Source organism: Hakea prostrata, chromosome 2 (assembly GCF_041222555.1).
Source record: "Hakea prostrata isolate BN-2017 chromosome 2, UWA_Hpros_2, whole genome shotgun sequence".
NCBI lineage: Eukaryota > Viridiplantae > Streptophyta > Magnoliopsida > Proteales > Proteaceae > Hakea > Hakea prostrata.
The window spans coordinates 70,680,274-70,700,019 of record NC_142601.1 but is presented as its reverse complement, the minus strand read 5'-3'; the positions used below and the strand labels follow the sequence as shown (position 1 = coordinate 70,700,019).

Below are 19,746 nucleotides of genomic sequence, written 5' to 3'. Positions count from 1 at the left end.
ACTAACCATGACTCTAGAGATTTGAAGTCTATAGATTTGAAATCTCTAAATTTTGAATCCAGACTCAAGTAACCAAAAAAAATTCAAATCTTCGGAAGTTTAGAACTTTTTTTTTTTTTTTTTTTTTTACTAGTGCTTTTTTACATACTCACAAATTAATGTAGGGCTCACAGTTTAGAACTTTACATTGGAGACCAGCAGGAAATTTATCTAGTCCATTTATGATGTGGACCATCCATTTTTTGATGGATGTGTGATAAAAAATAATCGAAAATAATAAAAAAAAAAATCTCATCTACACCCCCCGGCCAGGGCAAAAAATAATATCCATCACCTTAATCCTATGGGCCCTCCGTAATTTGTGGTCAATAGCCATCTGTGCTCCTCGTCGGTGGAGATGATTCAGATTCATTTTCAATAGCCCAAAAAGCAGTTGGAAGTGATCGGCGCTATGAGAACTTGGAAGATTTTAAGCTTGCATCGGATGTGCTCTCAAATGGTCCAACGTTAAGTCCTACTAACTCAGTCGAAGCCCAAGCCGACGTTGGTGGGCTTCAGACCGAGTTGGGCCCATTGGGCACAGTTGACTCTAACCCACGAGCTTCAAAAATTCAAGCCCATAATTCTCTTCGTATCCAAGAGTGGGTTTGATCAAAATAAACAAATTCCAACCCTTCCATTTGGTGTTCTCCTCTTTCACCCTTGATTTGTTGGAGTAATCTTTACGTTGATCATTCTGGTCCAATCTTGCCTTTGAACTCAAGAAAATTCTAGACAAAACCTCTGGTTAGCCCAGCTATTGCTTTCTTGCTGATGTTAGGTGTGGTTTACCATCAGCAATTTCCATACCTTTCTGCTACAAAATCAAAATCGCCAACTCCTGGTTTTAGGTCGTGATATGTGAAACACCACCAGAAGTTTTGGGTGGGAATGGGTCGGTTCTAACTTCTAAGTATCGAGTAGGAACCCGGCCGAACCAATCATGAGAATGGGAAAACCAACGGTTTCAGTCAATGGAATCAAATGGTCCGACCGGTTGACAAACCAATTCTAACAATTTGCAATATCCGTACGTTTGCTTAGCGGACAGCCGGACACGGTTCACGTCGTACGGAAATAAAAAGCAACAATGGGGGCCATTTCGACATTTCTGCGCATTTCATAGCATATACATGGATCAAATCATCATGAACTCACCGAGTTGCTCGCATTGCCCATCGACGTCAACTAGAAGCCAACACCGACACCTCAACGTGCTTTTCCAGAAATCTTTCAAAATCTCAGATCGGATCTTTGCACTCTCCCACGTATTAGGTTACTCTTTCTTTTGTTTTTTTGAGGTTTGATTGACTAGAAACGTTTCTGTATGGTTTTGCGCCCATCTCTCCTTCATAAGTTCCTGATTCGCCAACTGGTTTGGAGTCGATTCTTTGAGGATGGGATAATTGCGTGTCAAGTGATCTCTCTGTCACGTATCGCGTCTATGAGTGTTGGATACCCTTTTGGAGTTCCCTGTCTGAACAAATTGAGTTTCTTCTAGTTGTTTGATAGATTTTAATAGCAAGAGAGAAGTTTGACAATACTTAGCTGTTCACTTATCATTTTTATGTGAGTTTGAGGATTTACAGAGTAAAGATTCGATTTAATCGGGTTTGTTATTGTCTGGTTCATCTTCAATTGTTTCAATTCTGATATCGTGATTCCAGATCGAGTTGGCGTGGATTGTTAACTCTTGCGATCAGGTCAGTTATTGCTGGTGAAATATTGTTTCACTTTCTGTTTATTAATTAAAACAGCCAAATGAGATAATTTTGGGACAATTTGAAATTTACTTCAGGGGAATTGAGGTTGGAGTTCCTGCGGTATTCTTTCACCTGTCTTGATTTGTTGGTATATGAACTGGAGGGTGAGTTGGAATTGCTTGCTCGCCTTATGGTAGTTGGTGAGTTTGTATTTCAATGGGAATAACTTGCAATGCAAAAGGCGATGCTAGAAACCAATTCAGAAACAGAGAAGGCTGAATCCGCATGGGATATTGATATTCAAGACCAAAATAAGGGGCATCGCAGTGAGCCATCTTTCTCTGGTTGGTGTGATGAGAATGGGATCATTCATTCAACTCATTCTTCAAAAAATGCTGACGCCAGAATAGAAGATTCTGATTTTGAATTGCCTTTGCCTGAAGGAGACGGGCTAGATAATGAACGCTTAAGTGGGGTTGCACAAAACTTTCAGCAGAGAAGTATGCATATTCATGGAGTTCATTCAATTGATAATACAGCTTCCCATACTGAAGGGAATGGAAATGAGATACACTATAAGCCTTGTAACATTGAAATTGGCCTTGAGAGCCAGCAGAAAGTTTCACACTTTAATGTGGATGGTGCTGCTTCAAGTGGAACACACAAAACAGTACCAGATACGCAAAGCCCAATTACAGTAGTTATTGTTCTTAAGACCTTGTTTTTTGTACTTGTATGGTACAGTTTCAGCACTTGTTTAACTCTGTAAGTTTTCAAAGTCTATGCTAATATTCAGTTCCCTTCAATTATGCTTTGTCCTTTCACTTCTGGACTGATTATTTCTTTTGAGCAGATATAATAAGACACTTTTAGGAGATAATTTAGGTAAGTTTCCTGCTCCAATGTTGATGAACACTGTCCACTTTGCCATGCAAGCTGTTCTGTCCAATGCCATCACATGGATTTGGAAGAAAAGGTTTCAACCCAGAGTAGCAATGTCATGGAAGGATTACTTTATTCGAGGTAAGGGTATCATCTACATGCTCTGAATGGTTTACTTCATCCTTCTTTCTGGTTCCTGTTCTTATGTTTGTTCAAGTCATCACAAAATAAATCCCCAGTTTTTTTTGTTTGATGCCTAACACTTTATGTAGTCTCTTGATTTTCGAATTGGGGTTGTTGGGAAGGGGGGGGGGTGCTGGGTCCACCAAAGAAACTGGAAAAATGGTGATTAACTTCAAATATTGACAGTGATCTTCTGCTTAAGTGAGAGTGAAGGGTTTGTGATAAGTGAGATCTCTCTCTTCACATATTTCTATTTGTACCCATCTGATGTCTGGAGTCCCAAGTTCTGTTTCTTTTCTGTTTAATCCATGCTTTATAAGCATTTGATGGAAGGGGGGGGGGGACGTAGAAACAGCAACAACTAGGATTTTGGTTTGGCTCCATACACAAAGCTTATTTACACTTCAAAAATATTCTATAATAGTATAATCCAATGTGGAGGGATTTTATCAGGTGCAGAGGGTTGTTACATCTTTTGATGAATTGTTGGCAAACTTGATTGATAACAGTGAGAGCTGAGGATCTTTACAATGACCATAATTGTCATTTATAACATTTAAAATTTATAATGCTCGAGGGGGTGGGCCTTGGTGTAATGGTAATGTTTGCTGCATCATGACCAAGTGATGTTGGGTCTGAATCTAGAAACAGCCTCTTTGCAATAGCAAGAGTAAGGCTGTGTAAATTACAACGTTCCAGACCTGCAGTTCTGGGAGCCTCTGCACTTGGTATGCCTCTTATTTGTTCTCCTTTTTTTTTTTTTTTAATCTCAGTTTGTTTCCTGTCAATTAGTTTTAGTATGAATAACTAAGTCATGGAAGTTTGGAGTAAAGTAATTGCATGGATTTAACCATGTGGACTTGGCACCGATCCAATAAATTAACTTTCTGGTCTGAGTTCTTGAGTGCAACGGGAACCAAGCTCTTGGGATGATGTAAGTAATAAGGTTGTACATTTAAGAACTTTATTTCCAGGACCTTGAAAGCAATCATGAGAATGTCATGCAAATTGAAGGTGTTTAAAAGTCTTGGGAGAGAAAAAAAATGACTTGGACTAAGATTGTCAGAAGATACAAAAATTCTTAGAATTTGATAGGAAGTGTAATCCTAAATCCTGAAACATAATTATTAGAAGCTATAAATTTCTTTTGCATTGAATCCCAAAGAAAGAACAAATCCCCAGTCAAGTAATTTCTAATATGGTGGTTCCTGGTGAATAGATCCGCCATTCCTTCTACTCAAGGAGTAGCTACTGGAGAACCTGGAATGACTCTCCTCAGACTTGAGGTTCTCCTCATATGTTAGCTAGTCGAAGATGTTCCCTATTTGTGTGCTATGGAGGGATGAAAAATGATTTGTATGATGTTAGTCGTCAAATTACTGGAACCCCTACATACTTATTCCATCTTAGGAGTAAACTTTTGGGGGTTACGTCAAAAAAAAAAAAACCCTTGGGGGGGGGGTTGTTATCAACTTTATGCATGTTTCAAATCATAGAGCAGATCAGTTATACATTGTGTTATTGAGTTAATGCTAGTATGAGCCTAAAATGCATCAAAACATGAACCTGTTGACTGCATGTTTCCTGTTTTATTTTAAAAATGTTTTATCTATACTCTCATAGGATGAGCATCACCTTTTCCCTGAGCTCAATTTTTTTATGCATCCAATCTTCAATGTGCACTATTAGTTTCCCATATTCTTCTTAATTTATTAACCAAAAATTAATGCTTCTTAGTTTATTAACTTCTCTAACAACTAATGAACAGATGGACTTTGCCTTTCACAGTTGTGCCAACGGCTCTTGGAACTGCACTGGATATAAACCTGAGCAATGCGTCTCTTGTTTTCATCAGTGTCACATTTGCAACTATGGTTTGTTGTTGATCCTTGTTTATCTTTGTGATAATTTGTTGCTTTTTTTTTGCTCCTCCCCCCATCCCTTATAAAAATGATAAATGAATTAATAAATGTGTGGTAATAGTAAATGGGACTCCGTATATTTTGTATTTTTAATGTATTTCTTACTTACAACGTAGTATTGTCCATAATTTTCTCTCTTGCAACAGTGCAAAATGAGTCCATATGTTTCTTCTGTTTCTCTATTCTATTTCTAACTTACGGTATATCTGTTTTTTATCCTTTTCTTTGTCTGTAGTGTAAGTCCGCGTCTCCTATTTTTCTCCTCCTTTTTGCTTTTGCATTCAGGTGAGTTTTTCCCCATTGATTTTAGTTCCAATTTTATGTGCAAGTTGATTCATAGAACGTGTCATATGGAGATGTTGTGTTATAAGGTATATTTGTCAGTGTATGGTTTTATTTTGTGTCACCCCAAGGTTATAATTGTAACTTGTAACTTGTACCTTGTACCTTGTGTGATACATTATACATAAGGAGGGATGGTGTAATGTCGATGAAACTTCAGTTCCCCAAATATTCCATTAGAGGAATTCCACATAACATGAGAGACAAGGTCTGTGCGTGGGGCATAAATTGAGATCTTGGGAAGGTCTTGGTACTATCTTGGAATTTACTGGAACTGTATATTCCCCACCCACCTTGTTTTTTTATTTCTACCCATAAAAAAAGAAGTGCACCGATTCAGTTAGCTCTCGGTCCAACTTGGTTTTTTGACAGACCAAGTTTGGCAATGAAACTGAGTTCTCGAACCTTGGTATAGGCGTGCCCTTGCTGGGAACCTAAGATTCAGGACGTTCTTTCCACTAAAGAAGATTTCATCCTGCCACTACATGAGATATCACAATTAACTTTAGTGAAAGGGGTTAGGGAGGGTAAAAGATTCATTAACTTTTAAGTTCTAACTATTAAGATAATTGCAAGTAATGTAATACCTTCTCTCACTTCCTTTTGTCCCTCTATCTAGCTTCATATTTTAATAGAGTGCACTTGATTTTGTAGGTTGGAAACTCCAAGCATTAAACTTCTTGGCATCATATTGATCATCTCTGTTGGAGTACTATTGACAGGTATTTTCTCTATAATTGCACATCCATTCTTATATTCCTACTTGGTTGTTTCTAATTGTATTTTGTTCATAGCAATAATAAATAAAAAAAGGAAAATGCTGTTCATTTCAGCTTCTATGGCTTGCCACACAGTTTCTTTAAGGTGATCAACTGAAGGATCCTTAGGTTCCATTGCCCTCAAGTTCTACAAGACTGTGCCCTGTGTTTGTGGTGCTTATCTAATTAACCTGGGTGGGATTAGAATGAACAGTGGTCTAGAACCAAAGGTCAACATTAAATCAAACATGTGACTTGCAGCAACCTGACAAAGAACAAATGTGGAATATGGTATGTCGAAGAATACCCTAGGAAAGTGGATGAATGTCTCATCAAATTTGTTAACCATCCAGTGGTCGGATTGGAAGGAAAGGAGTTAAGAAAATAGAATGTCACCAAATTAGAAGCAAGAGAAAATACAACTAAAGTGAAGAGGAATAGCAAGTGAACATAAAATGGAAAGTGGGGAATGGAGTTAGTAACTAAGGGGAAAAAAAGAAGAACCAGAAATATAAACTAGAGCATAATAAGGAGGAACAGAAATACAAACTAAAGCATGTAAATTGCTGCTGCTGGTTATCATGAGAGAAACAAAGAATTTCTCTGACTTGAGGTTTGAATGTTTGATTGACAGGCAGTCGTTCTGAACTAGAATGACTTTGAAACTCAGATTTGAGAACATGACAGCAAGGAATATGAGAACAGAATAGTGAATCAAAATCCTAAAAAGGGGAAACAAAACTGATATGTGTGGGCTCCATGTAATGGAGAAATCTGACCTTTAAGGGAAGAAAAAAGAAGAATATGATGGAGATAAGTGAATATATTACCTGAGCTTCTTACTCATAACCTAGACCAGGCTCCCACCAGTCGACCTAGCTTACCAGATGCATGCTGTATCTGACGGAAGCTGCATCGCATAAAGTATCAAGCAAAGCTTCTGAGAGTTATTCAAATTTGCGTCTACAGGCCCTATGGCGTTCCACATTATATAAACACAGAGATTTTCAATTTCAGTAAGAAAATTTAATGCCTGACAAGATTATGTTGCGTGGGCAAGATAAAAAAATAGAGACAGCCTCTCAGGGAAGTGGATTCAGTTACTTCTGCCCCTCTTAGACCCTGTACGTGCATTGGGGCTTTTTTTAAGATTCTATCTTTAACAGAATAGGAAATCAAACCAAAACAAGAAACTGAAACTGTATCACTAGAAAGAAACTAGAATTCTCTGTCACGAGATGATCTTAGTAACCCATTTATATGACTTCAAAATGTGACCATCTAAATACAACTCTAACACCTCATCCACTATTTGATAATGTTCCAATATTTTTTGGGATCTAGAAGATATATCACCAATTAAGCTTTATGACCTCCAAACTGGCCCCAACATGTGCTGATTTCGATGAAGAGAATATCTCTATATACGTGCTGACTGAATTGCTGAAATTTAGGAACATAAAAATAGCACATGGTCAGGTAGGGTCTGGATTTGTCCAAATGCTGGTTTACGGACTACCATAGTCAGTTCTCTTCTTCCCTTTTAGGACATGCGTCACTTTGGCATCGATAAGAAGCCTTCTTAATTGCATCGTCTCACATCCCTTTCCCTAGTTCCGACTTTTTCTTCTTTTTTTTCTGGGGGGGGTTTCTAGAAGCTTCAATGTTATTTCGTGCAATGTTTGAGATTCCGGTTTAAACCAATGAAATCTCATAGATTATTTTGGGTCTACCCAAATTCAAAATGAAATACCTTGCAAATCTCATTGATTACTTGTTTTGACTGAAACTTTCAGGTTTTGGTCTAAATCTTGCTGTGTTGCTGCTGTTGGTTTGTACCAACCGAAAAGTTACATTCCTTTCAGACAAGAGCCATATTTTGATTGAAATTCGTGATTTCACGTGAACCCCAATATTTTGGTTCTTTGGCCATATCGCCTACAAATTTTGGTGGAGCAATGTGTTGGAAGCTATAATACATCTACAGCGTGCATTTAAACAGCTCAAAACACTCTGTTGCAAATTGTAATATTTTTGCATTTATTTATAAGATACAAGTAGGGATTATACCAAGTTAGAATCATAGAGAGCAACTTTGGAGTCAAAAGGTTATAAAATAAGTAGAACGAGGACGGAATATGTAGTGTGTAACTTTGGTCATGATTGGACAATGATGAGGTGGTGAAACTTGATAAGAAGGACATTCTACAAAGCAGTTATTTTAGGTACCTTTGCTCAATCATAAATACAAAAGGTGATATGGAGGATGATGTTTCCCAAAGAATTAAAATAGGGTGGATGAAGTGGAGAGGTGTGTATGCAGTCTTATGTGATCGGAGTATTCTTTAAAGCTTAAAGGAAAATATATGACTGTTGTATGACCAACTGTGATGTACAGTGAAGTGTTGGGTTGTTAAGAAGCATCAATAGATAAACTCAATCTAGCAAAAATGATGATGTTGAGATGGATGAGTGGCAAAACTAGGAAGGATAGGATAATGAATGATCATATTAGAGTTGGTCTGGGAGTAGCTCCAATAAATGATAAGTTACAAAAAAATTGATTGAGGTGGGATGACTACATTCACTGGAGGCCTTTAAATGCCCCTATACAGAGAAACGATTTAATCCATATCAAAGGAAGCAGGAGAATTAGGGGTAGACCTAAGATAACCTTAAGAGAAGTGGTGAGATAGGATCAGTGTTCAAAATCTCATCTCGTCTTGGTGTCTCAACAAGGTCAAGAGGACTGAGATACCAAGATTTTGCTAAAATCTTGGCAAACATGGTACAATAATGTACCATGTTTTGGCGGGATTTGGGTCTAATATTTTGTGTACTACCTAATTTGAGATTTTGAGGCAAATAGATACAATAACAATATTATTTTTAACTAAAACCTAACATCAACTGGTCTTCTTGATTCACACATGCCCAACTGTATGCAGACGGAACTGGATCCTGTATTTTCACAAATCTAGGTATGATATACAAGAAAACATTGACACTTTCATTAGGATGCAAGAACAAATACTGAGAAGTGGTCAAATCTCGGTTATAATTCGAAATTATAAATTTCAATTTAGATTATACAACCCCTTGAAAATTACAAATTACAGTTTATATTATACAACCCCTTGAAAATTTTCAAATCTTCACTTAAATTTCTGAGATTTCAGCGAAATTTCACTGAATTTTCTGAAAATTTGGTGAGAGACAGAAATTTAGTGAGATTCATTCAATTGACTATATCTTGTTTCAGACCATGTTTTATCTTGCCAAGGTCGAGATGGTCACTATAAACCATGGATAGGATATGTATAGTTTAAGCCTTGTATCTAGTAGGACCTCAAACAAAGCTGATTAGAAGACAAGAATTCATGTAGTGGATCCCATTAGTTGGGACAAATGCTTATTGGTTGTTGCTGTTGTACATATATTTAAAAGTTGTAACACTTAGACATTTAAAAATACTTTTATGATTTTCTAATTTTTTTGAAATGTAATTCATATATGGCTGTTTCCATTGAATATAGCTGAAGCTATATTTGAAAAAAATATACAATTAAGAATTAAGATATGTTGTATGCTACTACAAACCAGGGTATGAAACCAAGCTAGCAATTTTTTTTTTTTTTTATTTTTTTTGCTTTTTTTCTTTTTCAACAACATATAGGTTTCATTATGTTTAGAGATGCTTTATCAGAGTCCTCTGAAGTTTAGGTCCAAAGTACAGCAATTTGGCCACTGAATGGTCAAACAAAGCCAACCTCCATAACCTGCAAGGTTTTGAAAAGGTTTCAGCCCAAAACCTGGTATACCTTGGTTTCAAGCATGGTGGAAACTGACTTCTTGGTCCTTGATTACATGGTACCTTATTAGGTTGTTATTTCCTTTAGCCCTACACCATGGACTATGCTTTTTTTTTTGGGCTAATTTATTACTAGAGTGTACTTGTGCTAGCCAACCATGTCTAGTCCCTTCATTGCCTTACTGTTGATGTGGCTTGGTATACTGATCCATTTTGCAGTTGCAAAGGAAACAGAATTTGACTTTTGGGGTTTCATTTTTATCATGCTTGCTGCTCTTATGTCTGGCTTCCGTTGGTCCATGACTCAGATTCTTTTACAGGTAAGAATGTTCTGGCTTTCTCTCCATGTATCTGTCTAATCTCATACATCCCTGTCAGATTTTATCAATTTCTCTATTTCATGTTTTGGAATGGAACCTGACATTTCATTGTGTGTGGTCTCTACTAATTGAAAAATCGGCATGAAGAGAGAAGTATATGGTAAGTAGTTGACTCCACATTCTTTTATGTCAGTTATTTTGGTTCAATGACTCTCAGAAGGAAAGTATGTGGTGATGCATGCATGATCTTACTGGTTTATAATAGTGTTTACATGCCTGATGAAATCTTGATTTCACAATGTATAAACCAGACTGAACCCTTTTTGTCACATGAAATCATGAAACCTCTATTCATTCCCCTTTTCAGTTTTTGATAATATAAAATGTAGGTTCGAGACACTAAGTAACCCCCCCCCACACCCACCAAAAAAAAAAAGAAAGAACGGGGAAATCTCTAAGGCACTTTTGGTGTTTTTCAGGTTTAAAGAATCCTCTCACATTGATGAGCTATGTGGCTCCAGTTATGGCAGTATCAACTGCTTTACTCTCTCTTACAATGGATCCTTGGGACAAATTCAAAGAGAACAAGTACTTCAATGATTCATGGCATGTTATTCGAAGCATCCTCCTAATGCTTTTTGGTGGAATGCTTGCCTTCTTTATGGTAACAGTTAGTTTCAGTATTTTCTTCCTTATCCTAATCTGGCAAGATTTGGAACTTGGAGTTTTTGCAGACCATTTGAAATTTCAACTTGCTACTGTTGCACCATCCCTTAAACACTCACGTTCTTCACTCTAAATTTCTTGTCTTCTCTTTGCAGGTTTTGACAGAATATATTCTTGTCTCAGTAACCAGTGCAGTCACTGTAACAATTGCAGGAGTTGTGAAAGAGGCTGTTACTATTTTGGTATGAAATGTCTTGTGAATTGTTATCATGTGCTTTGACATGCTGTCACTTTTATCAATTGATTAGAACTTCTTGGACTCTGCTACTTTGTCAACACCCCATTTCATTGTTGTAGGAGAAAACCCATTAAGTACAGAGGAAGTTTGTGTCACTGTGATCAAGAAACCTGAACAATGGAAATATTGCAACGAGAAACTTAATCCATACCTGATCATACCTGAAAATCCCTAAAGATTCCGAACTTAATTGTTGGATCTGCTGAGCCATAGCTTACCTTGGTAACTTGGAGAAACTTGGTGAGTGGTATATTCATATATGATTAACCCAAGCCCAGCAAATGCGATGTTGACTTTCTTTTGTAATTTGATGCCCTTGTTAGACAAAGTGTTGTCAATACCTTGTACCTGAACAATCTTTACACGCAGGACGTGGATCCAACTCCTTGAGAGATCTGCTGTATCTGAAACCATGTAATATAGGTGAGAGGGAAAGAAATCCAAAGAACAATGCCGTTCCCTCCTATTTAATATGTAATTGCCACTTATTAGAGACCCTCCGCTGTTGAATTTATGAGACTCTTTGCAGAATATGCTACATAATGAAACACAGCTACCTCTTAAGGCTTGCTATCAATATGTAAGTATCAGTAGAAGGCAGAATCCTGGAATGATTGAAAAACTGTGAATTATATTGAAGCCAGTAATCTGTAAAGCAAGACATTGGGCATCAATCCCATATTATCATGATTGATAATAGGCATTATTTGTACATGCTTATAATACCTGATATATGGATGATAAAGGGTTAGCTGTAGATAGTTTTTCTTCTTTGGTAAGGGGGGTAAATAGTGTTTTACTTATTACGAGAAAGAAATAAGAGAGTACCATTCAGGGTTATTTCTTGAACAATTGGTAGAGGATTAGTGCCACGATGTCAATAAGAGAGCTTCTCTTTGCTAGGAAATTAACTCTTCTTGTTCTTTTTTATTGCATTTTCAGGTTGCAGTGCTTTACTTTCATGATCAGTTTACCTGGTTGAAAGGGTTTGGCCTTGTTATAATCATGGTTGGTGTTGGTTTATTCAACTGGTACAAGTAAGTTGTAGGTCCTTGATCATCATTGATTGCCAAATAATTTCTTTGTTTTCTCTATCTGAAATAACAAAGTTCTCTTCCCAATTTAATGGCAAATATTTTTTCTATTTGTCTATGGTGGTAGAGAAATGTTTCTCCACTGCTAACCTGGTTCTAGAATGATACTTTGGTGTATTGATGAGTCCTTGCAGATTTACGGAAGCTCCATTGTTCAACAGATAACTCAATTGCAATTGAAGCTTTCGATCCCACATTATATTGTGAAATTTTGTGGATACAATCATATCATGTTAACTTCGAGTGTTGAAATCTAAAATGGACAATATTTCTGGGTCCTATATTATAAAAATGTATAAAAAGGAAATTGAGGGCCCCATATTAAGTTGGATGTGTGAAAAACTAGGTAGGACAAGGCAATGGGCATATTAAAGCTGACTTGCAAATTGCTCTGATCAATGATAAGCTATGAGAGAGTCGTTTCAAGTTCCATGGAGATTTAGTAGGCCCTCCTTAAGGACTAAGGAGGAGTGACATGATCCCAATTGAAATAGCTAAAAGAGCTAGGGCAGGTCTAAAATGGCGTAGGAGAAATTGTGGAGATGGACATGCATAGTCTAGGTCTTGTTCCAAGTATGACCTCAGATAGAGCCTATTGTAGGGCTAGGATCCATGTAGCAGTCCCAGTTACCTGAGGTTTTCCTTCCTTACTGGGCTGTGCCTCTTTCCTCTACTTTCATTGTTCCTGTTTCATTTCTATTCTTTTTTCCCATCCCTCTTTTCCCCATCTCTTCATTCACCAATGTTTTGTGTTTTAGTCTCAAGGTTTATGACTTTGTTTTGTTTGGATGTATGTAGCTGGCTCCATTAAGTTGGGATGAGGCTGATTTTGTTGTTGTCATTATTGTTTTGGGCCCATATTGTCTTATTTAGCTCTATCAATCATTTCTTCAAAAGTTCTCTAAGTGTTTTAAATAGTTGATGAGCATTAACAGACTTGGCAAATCGTGTAGACACCATGTATCCTAGCTTTAGTTGTGATTGTTGACTAAGTCTTTTGATTCAATGAACATTCAATCTTGTAAAAGTGTTGTCCCCCTACCCCTTTATATATAACATGTTGATCCTCGTCAAACAGAAACCTATTAAGAGTATTGAGGCCATTAAACTATATCAGGTCAAAGAGAGAAACAGAGCTTGGTTGATATGTAGAATTACTCAAAAATATAAAGAAGTATTTATTGGGAATGCTTGGATAATTTTTTAACCAATCAGTTGCTTCAGTTCTCTGATAAATGTGCTCGTTTCTAGCTTACAGCTGCATCCCTGTGACAATTTTGTCTGATAAGCCTCTTCATGTCATTTTTCACTCTCAGGTACCAAAACCTACAGAAGCACCATGAAAGTGAAAATGATGAAGCAAGACCTCTCTCCACCAATGTTGCTGCAAGATATGTTATCCTAGAGGAGATGGAAGATCAAGAGGATGCTTGACTTTTCCTGAGATCAAATGTGAGTCTTGCTGGATGCATACCTGAATGAACATCATGAATTGCAAAAACTGAATTTGAAGCCTTATTTATTTATTTTATTATTTTTAAAAAAATTTTGACTTCTTACAACCCGGAATCTTGTATCCTAAGTCACCAGGAACTTTTTCTGTGTAGATTCTTCTTTTGAATTGGATATAATCAGTTAAAGTTTGATTTCTTGGACCTATAATTTTTATCTTAAACTTGAGATGGTCTATGAAATGTTTGAAACTAGTTGATTGTCATAGGCCAATTCCAAACCAGGTTATGGTATATTATTATTTGGGCACAAACTGGTTCAAGATCTTGATCTCGAGTTCCATCTCGCCAACTCAAAAAAGAGAGTTGGCTAGAGATCTTGTTGAGATCTAACTGAGTTGGTTGAATTTTTTTCCCAAGTTGAGGGGTATAGGGGTCATTTTGGGTTGAAACTTAGGGGCGAGACTGGGCGCAATGGTCGGTGGACAACACAGTTGTAGCCTGAGGTCAAGGCAATGAAGCAGCCTCTCAACTTAAATTGTTAAGGTGAGGTCGCGTAGGAAAATTGCAATCTCGGACTTTGCTAGTGCTGAAGCCTTTGGCATTGGGTTTGTCATTTCCTTTGGGGGTCTGAAACTTGCTATCCAGCCTATTTCAGCCCTTCTGAAAACATTGCTGAACTCAGAGTTATGGGGAAAGATAGTTTAAATGTGAGTTCTACTTCGAAGCCCAGGTGTGAAACCACTATGCTGAAGTGAAACCTTTTTATTTTTTTGGGTCAAAGGAAGTGAAACCTTAAAATGTCATATTGTATACATCATATGCTCATAAATTAATGCCTAGAATTCAAACGAGTATAATACATTATACATGTCGTAGTTCAAATGATGATCTAATCATCTGACTTCCAGCTCAAGAGTCAAGATTTGAGATCATATGTGCTGTAATCACATCGTCTTGTCTTGCTAAATGGAAAAAGAGAAATATCTCTCGAGATCACAAAGAGTTCCGACCATGGGCACAATTGAATGTCAAATCCTCAAGGAGCCTTATTTTGAACAGTCGGAAGCATTTGTCCACAATCCAAAACAAGTATTCAAGGAATTTATTGTTTAGAACTTTGAATCTGATACAACCAAGGAAGAAGAATAATAGTAAGGAGAAGCAAAGAAGAGATGCAGCAGCAAGAAGTTGTACTGCTGAGTGGAGAGTGCATATATGAGGAATGAAGAATCAAATACAAAGACAAATATACCCCAAAATTCTTCTTAACGGAAACAAATAATGCAACACAAAGATTTAATATGTTAACAAACCAATGCAATGTGCGAGTCCAAGGTGAAGAAGAACAATTTTCATTATGTATAGAAGAAGATTGCAATGGATATCTCTCACCAATCGCCAAAATGGCATTATTAAACTCTCGCCCTAAACCCTAAGGCAAAAATCCACAAATCTCACAATGACTCTATAGAGAGCGCAAGGTCTGTGTGTATATATATAGTTTCAATTGGATAAACAAGTTGACACATTGGGTTGGGTTGTCCCATACCGTGGAGCCAATGCCCCTGCACCCCCATCAAGGAGGAGATCAGTGATGGGCTTCAGACTTGGGCCTCTACTTCCATTACAAATCTCAGAAAACGGTCATTCAGGTTGCCTACTGTTAAGACACTAACGTAAGGGGTATACTGTAGGGATAGAGGAGTTGTAGAGTATCAACTCAAATAATGTAGAGTATCAACTCAAATAACCATGTGGGAATAGAATCGAAGGACAAGGACATGTGGGACAGGTGGCAGGGACTCATTCTTGAGCAGCCATTTTCTTGTTGGGGATTTTTTTAGAGGGTGTGGCTGGGGTGGAAAGTAGCTAGTGAAGATTTTTTTTTTGGGTTATATTAGATAGAAGGGGAGGGGAGAGTGGTAAGCAAGCATTGAGTAAGAAAATGGACAAGTTGTGCTCATAGGAGAGAGGAAGACTCTCAGGTTAGGGGGAATTTAGATAGGGTATTCAGGGGTGTGGTAGGTCTTGTATTGCAGTTTGATTGAGCAATTTTTAGGATTGAATTAACCATAGCACTTCCTGTTACATTTCTTGTTTACACTTTTCAATTGCGGTTTGTGTATGTGAGAGAGAGAGAGAGTGAGTGAATTAAGTTTGGAGTGTGTGTGTGGCTTGGTGTGTGAAGGGAATCACGGGTGCTGCCATTAGCTGGTATTCCAGTGGATTTCGCATAAGGGGCGATTGAGGCTCTTATGAACCTGTGAAGGGAATAACAGGGTGCTGTCGTGAGCTGGTATTCCGGTGGATTTGGCATAAGGGAGGGGCTCTATTGAGGTTCCTATCAGCCACCAAAATATGTTGGCGTTGGCCATTCTTCAGTCATTCTTCAAAACCAGGTACAAGAATTCATGCCATATATAACAGTACCAAATGTGAACCCATATGTACCCTTACTTTATGTAGTAAACACATAATAGTGAGCTTAACGACGAGGGTATAACAAGTACATCCGTGTGGTGTACCAAAAAAGTAAGCTACCTGACAGTTCAGATTACTGAGTATCATATACTTCGCATGCTCTTCATAGACCTATAAATTATGAAAGTTTGACTACTTTACTCTTCAAGCTTAATATTTCAGCATTCTGGTTCTCCTCATTTTCTGGTTCTAAAAATATAATATCAGTACTGTATGAACAGAGTATTCATGTAGATGGTTTTAGTTTTGTCTTTTTCCCTTTGTGTGGGACAGGGGGATGATTGTATTTGATTAGATTAAGCTTTGAAGTTTGATTTGTGGTTATCTATTGCATGTCCTCTCCATCCAGCTCCATATAATTGCCAGATCATACTTCTGCATGACACACTAAGGTGGCCCACTTTGGAAGCCCTTCATATCTGGGCCACACAACAGGTTGTTGCCCCTGAAAGAAAAGCAAAAACAGAATGGTGGACAGATGAGTGTTTTTTTCACTCTACTTTTTCTTCTTCTTTCTTGGTGACTTAAAAGTCAACAATGAAATCGTCATTGATTTGATGACGCCCCTTGTTGGCACGAACTTCTACAGCCATCATGATCATAGATGTATACTGGAGAGGAGATGTCAGTCTCTGTAGCAACCTTTCTGGCCTTGATGATACCCCTATTTTGGATCTTTCTCTAAGAAACAGTGAAGGATGGAAATTATGCAACTTGACTGGTGACCTTGTTATTGCATCTAGCAGAAGACTTCTTAAATTCGACCAAGCTAGCTAAGCCTTACCATCTAACAGCGTCAGCAACACTGTTACACTACTACTTTTCTTCCTTTCTGCCTTCTTTTAAGCCATTGCAGCTAGTTAAATAAGTTGATTCTATAACTCACTAGAAGCATGTTTAAGGGCACAAAAGCCTATGAACCCATCCTTGGAATTCTGAGAAGCTAGTATAAGAGAGACAAGAGCCGAGGATTCCAAATTAGGCCTATCCAAAAGATAAATCTTGGGATCTACACAAGGAACCAGGCAAGAACCTAGGTCACATTATCAAAGGCAGGATACCTTGTTGGCTTGAAAAGTCCTCGTGGTGCACCATTATTGGAACAAATCCTAAACCTGTCACTCTGTAAATGGTTTTTGTGTGGACTGCTAAACCAAATATTTTTTACATTAGATATAAGAACACAGGAGTGCTAGAACTACTAGATTCAGCTATTAGAAGTTTAACCATCAGATAGTGTTTTTTTTGTTGGGGGGGAGGGGGCAGGTTTGGGGGTTCTGTACAAAAATATAAGCAAATGATATTCTTAATTGCTCACATGAGTTGAATAACTCTATACTAATAGTCCTTTTGGTGAAATAAAGTCCATTTGATTTGTATGTACCTCTGAAAAGGGAAAAGGAGGCATTGTGATGTAGGTTTGTACACTATTTTTTTCAGGCTTCTTGTTTCATCTTACAAATCTTCATAAACATATACCGTGTGCAGTGGATCAATGTTGTTCACGTTGAAGCTCTTCCCGGAGGATGAGTTTAGTTGGGAATAAGCAAATGGTAACTCTGTTTCCTGATGGATGATGGCTGCTTTAATTGATGTGCTGATCGTGGAGAAATTTGTGAGAAGTAATGCTTTTCACCAACCTCGGAAATGCAGCTTCTAACCTTAACCAGGTCATTTTTTTCTTTATAGCTCATGTACCTATATGATTTTGTGGTTCCTCAAATTTAACCAAAGGTGGGAAGTCCAGAATAGAAAGTAAAAAAAAAAAAAAGTTGCCCATCATGGTGGAAGATTTTGACCAGAAGACATTCATTTACTACTGGAGATTTTGTCAAATATTCTGTTTATGAAATTCGTTTTTATCAGGGTAAGTTTGTGAAAGGTTGATGTATGAGGAATACTCATAAAAATATTATGTGAATGTAATTGTAACTGACAGACATGAAGAAGGCGGGAAAAAATTCTAGAATTCTATTGAATCTTGTTCTTGTGGTTTTTAGCTATTATGTTTCTCAGGCTGGTTACACAAGATTTCATAGCTGTTTTTTTCCAACCTACCTACTTAGTCTGGGCAATCTGGAGTATGAGACCAAGTAATTTCACCTTTGATTTGTTTAGGTTGATTCATACACCTCAGTTTGGGTAAACGTCTTTAAACTGGAGCAGACGACAAAAGTATAGGTGAGTTTCAACTGAAACAAAATCTCAAACCTCTGCATTCGGATTTCTTATGTGACACAGATAACTGAGATGAATTGCCACAAACCATATGTGAATCTTTTAAACGCTGTACTTGAACAGTGGAGAGATTATCAATACACAAAAGAAGATAGAATGGACAAACCATGAGCTTCCGCTAGACAACTGATGAATATGTATCTTAAGGAATCCACTAAGTTTCAGAAAATCGAGCCAAACTAACAGAGTTGGATTCCTTTGAAACAAACCAGCGCTTGTGAAGTTGTGATATAGAACACACATCAGAAAAACGCAACTGCAACTCTACCCAGCCAGTAACCACTACTGTGACAATACTGAAACGAATCGTCCATATGACTGCAAAGTGAAAGCAGCTGGAAAATCTGGTAGAAATCCAGAAACCAAGATCCTCATTTTTCTTGCATTGCTAAAGTAGAATTAAGCCACAAGAAGCAAACAAGATATTAAATCAGCAAAAGAAGATGGTATTATTCACTGACGCTCAGGTGAGGTGGGCGGGCAATTCAATCACGTTTTTGTTGGAAAACAAAAAAAACGCACGTGGGAACAATAAGGTTGATCATTATAAAAAGAGTCCGGATCAGCTACCCGTCGGGGAGCACAAACGGGTAGCACTTTGTGCTTCCTGGACGGCTTTACCACCATAAATACAGGGGACCCAAGGGATTGGGTGATGGGAAGGTTTTTTTTTTTTTTAATTTTATTATTTTATTATTTCTTACCTGTGGGTCCCACCGAATTTGTGGTGGTAAACCCGTGGGGGTGCTTCCCGTCAGGGGTGATGATCCAGATTCATTATAAAAAGTACCCTTTCGTTTTTCTGATCTTCTATTTGAAGGATTGTGATGTAATCACATCTCCTCATCATATATTTAGGCGTGTTGTAAACCTTCTGTAATCCCTTGTAAGACTGACTCTGTTTTAGTAGCAAAAGTGCAAGTATCTATCCTGCTATGCACAAGTTTGCTTGGGAGACCAAAAAGATTCATGATTTCCAGCATTTCAACCCAGATAACTGTAATAGAACCGAATCAGAAATGAAAGACCAATCAAAAGATAAAGAGCAATGGATCTTACCATCAGCTGAAAGCCGAGAGCTAAGTGTTATTTGGGAATCTTGGGTTAGAAATTTTTGGTCAATTGGTATTGGATATTCCTAGCCAAGGCATCTAGCAATAGCAATACGCCATAGACCTGGTGCATGCATTAATCTGTAGTTTGCGTCATCAATCGTTAGTATGTCAAAGTCTATAATGTTCAACCATAATGAAAAGGACCTTTCAAATCCAGAAAGGAAGAAACCAACAACTACAAACCAGATAGAGTATCATGTACTCAAGCATCTGAAGGAAATCCATTCAAGATTCTGAAACAACCGAGTTTGATGGACACCCACCTAGACAAGTGTCCAAAATTCTCATTTCAATCAAAAGTCCAACTATCCTAATGCAATCTAAGTATGATTCAAAGTATTCAAAATGAAATCTAATGTACATAAATACCCAACAGAGACAATCACAAGTTCACTATGGTCCAAGTTTTTCTGAGAATATTTAGCTCTAACTGCATGACA

The 19,746-nt window shown here is 37.6% G+C and overlaps 1 protein-coding gene across 3 annotated transcripts; it reads left to right on the top strand.

Annotated features, from left to right (window-relative positions):
- The first annotated feature begins 1,212 nt into the window (after nucleotides 1-1,212).
- LOC149026223 (Nucleotide/sugar transporter family protein) lies at nucleotides 1,213-18,596 on the top strand. Of its 3 annotated transcripts, none has more exons than XM_089146491.1 (13): nucleotides 1,213-1,742; nucleotides 1,838-2,507; nucleotides 2,596-2,765; nucleotides 4,596-4,681; nucleotides 4,965-5,014; nucleotides 5,726-5,793; nucleotides 9,860-9,960; nucleotides 10,108-10,120; nucleotides 10,440-10,624; nucleotides 10,782-10,868; nucleotides 11,867-11,961; nucleotides 13,335-13,470; nucleotides 17,394-18,596. In XM_089146491.1, exons 2-12 carry the CDS (start codon nucleotides 1,975-1,977, stop codon nucleotides 13,450-13,452), a joined length of 1,506 nt encoding a protein of 501 aa, XP_089002617.1. In that variant the 5' UTR covers nucleotides 1,213-1,742; nucleotides 1,838-1,974; the 3' UTR covers nucleotides 13,453-13,470; nucleotides 17,394-18,596. The 3 variants fall into 3 exon arrangements, with proteins under 3 accessions (XP_089002617.1, XP_089002616.1, XP_089002618.1); XM_089146490.1 differs by having other exon boundaries at nucleotides 17,442-18,595; XM_089146492.1 differs by lacking the exon at nucleotides 17,394-18,596 and adding an exon at nucleotides 16,303-17,168.
- The last annotated feature ends 1,150 nt before the right edge of the window (nucleotides 18,597-19,746 follow it).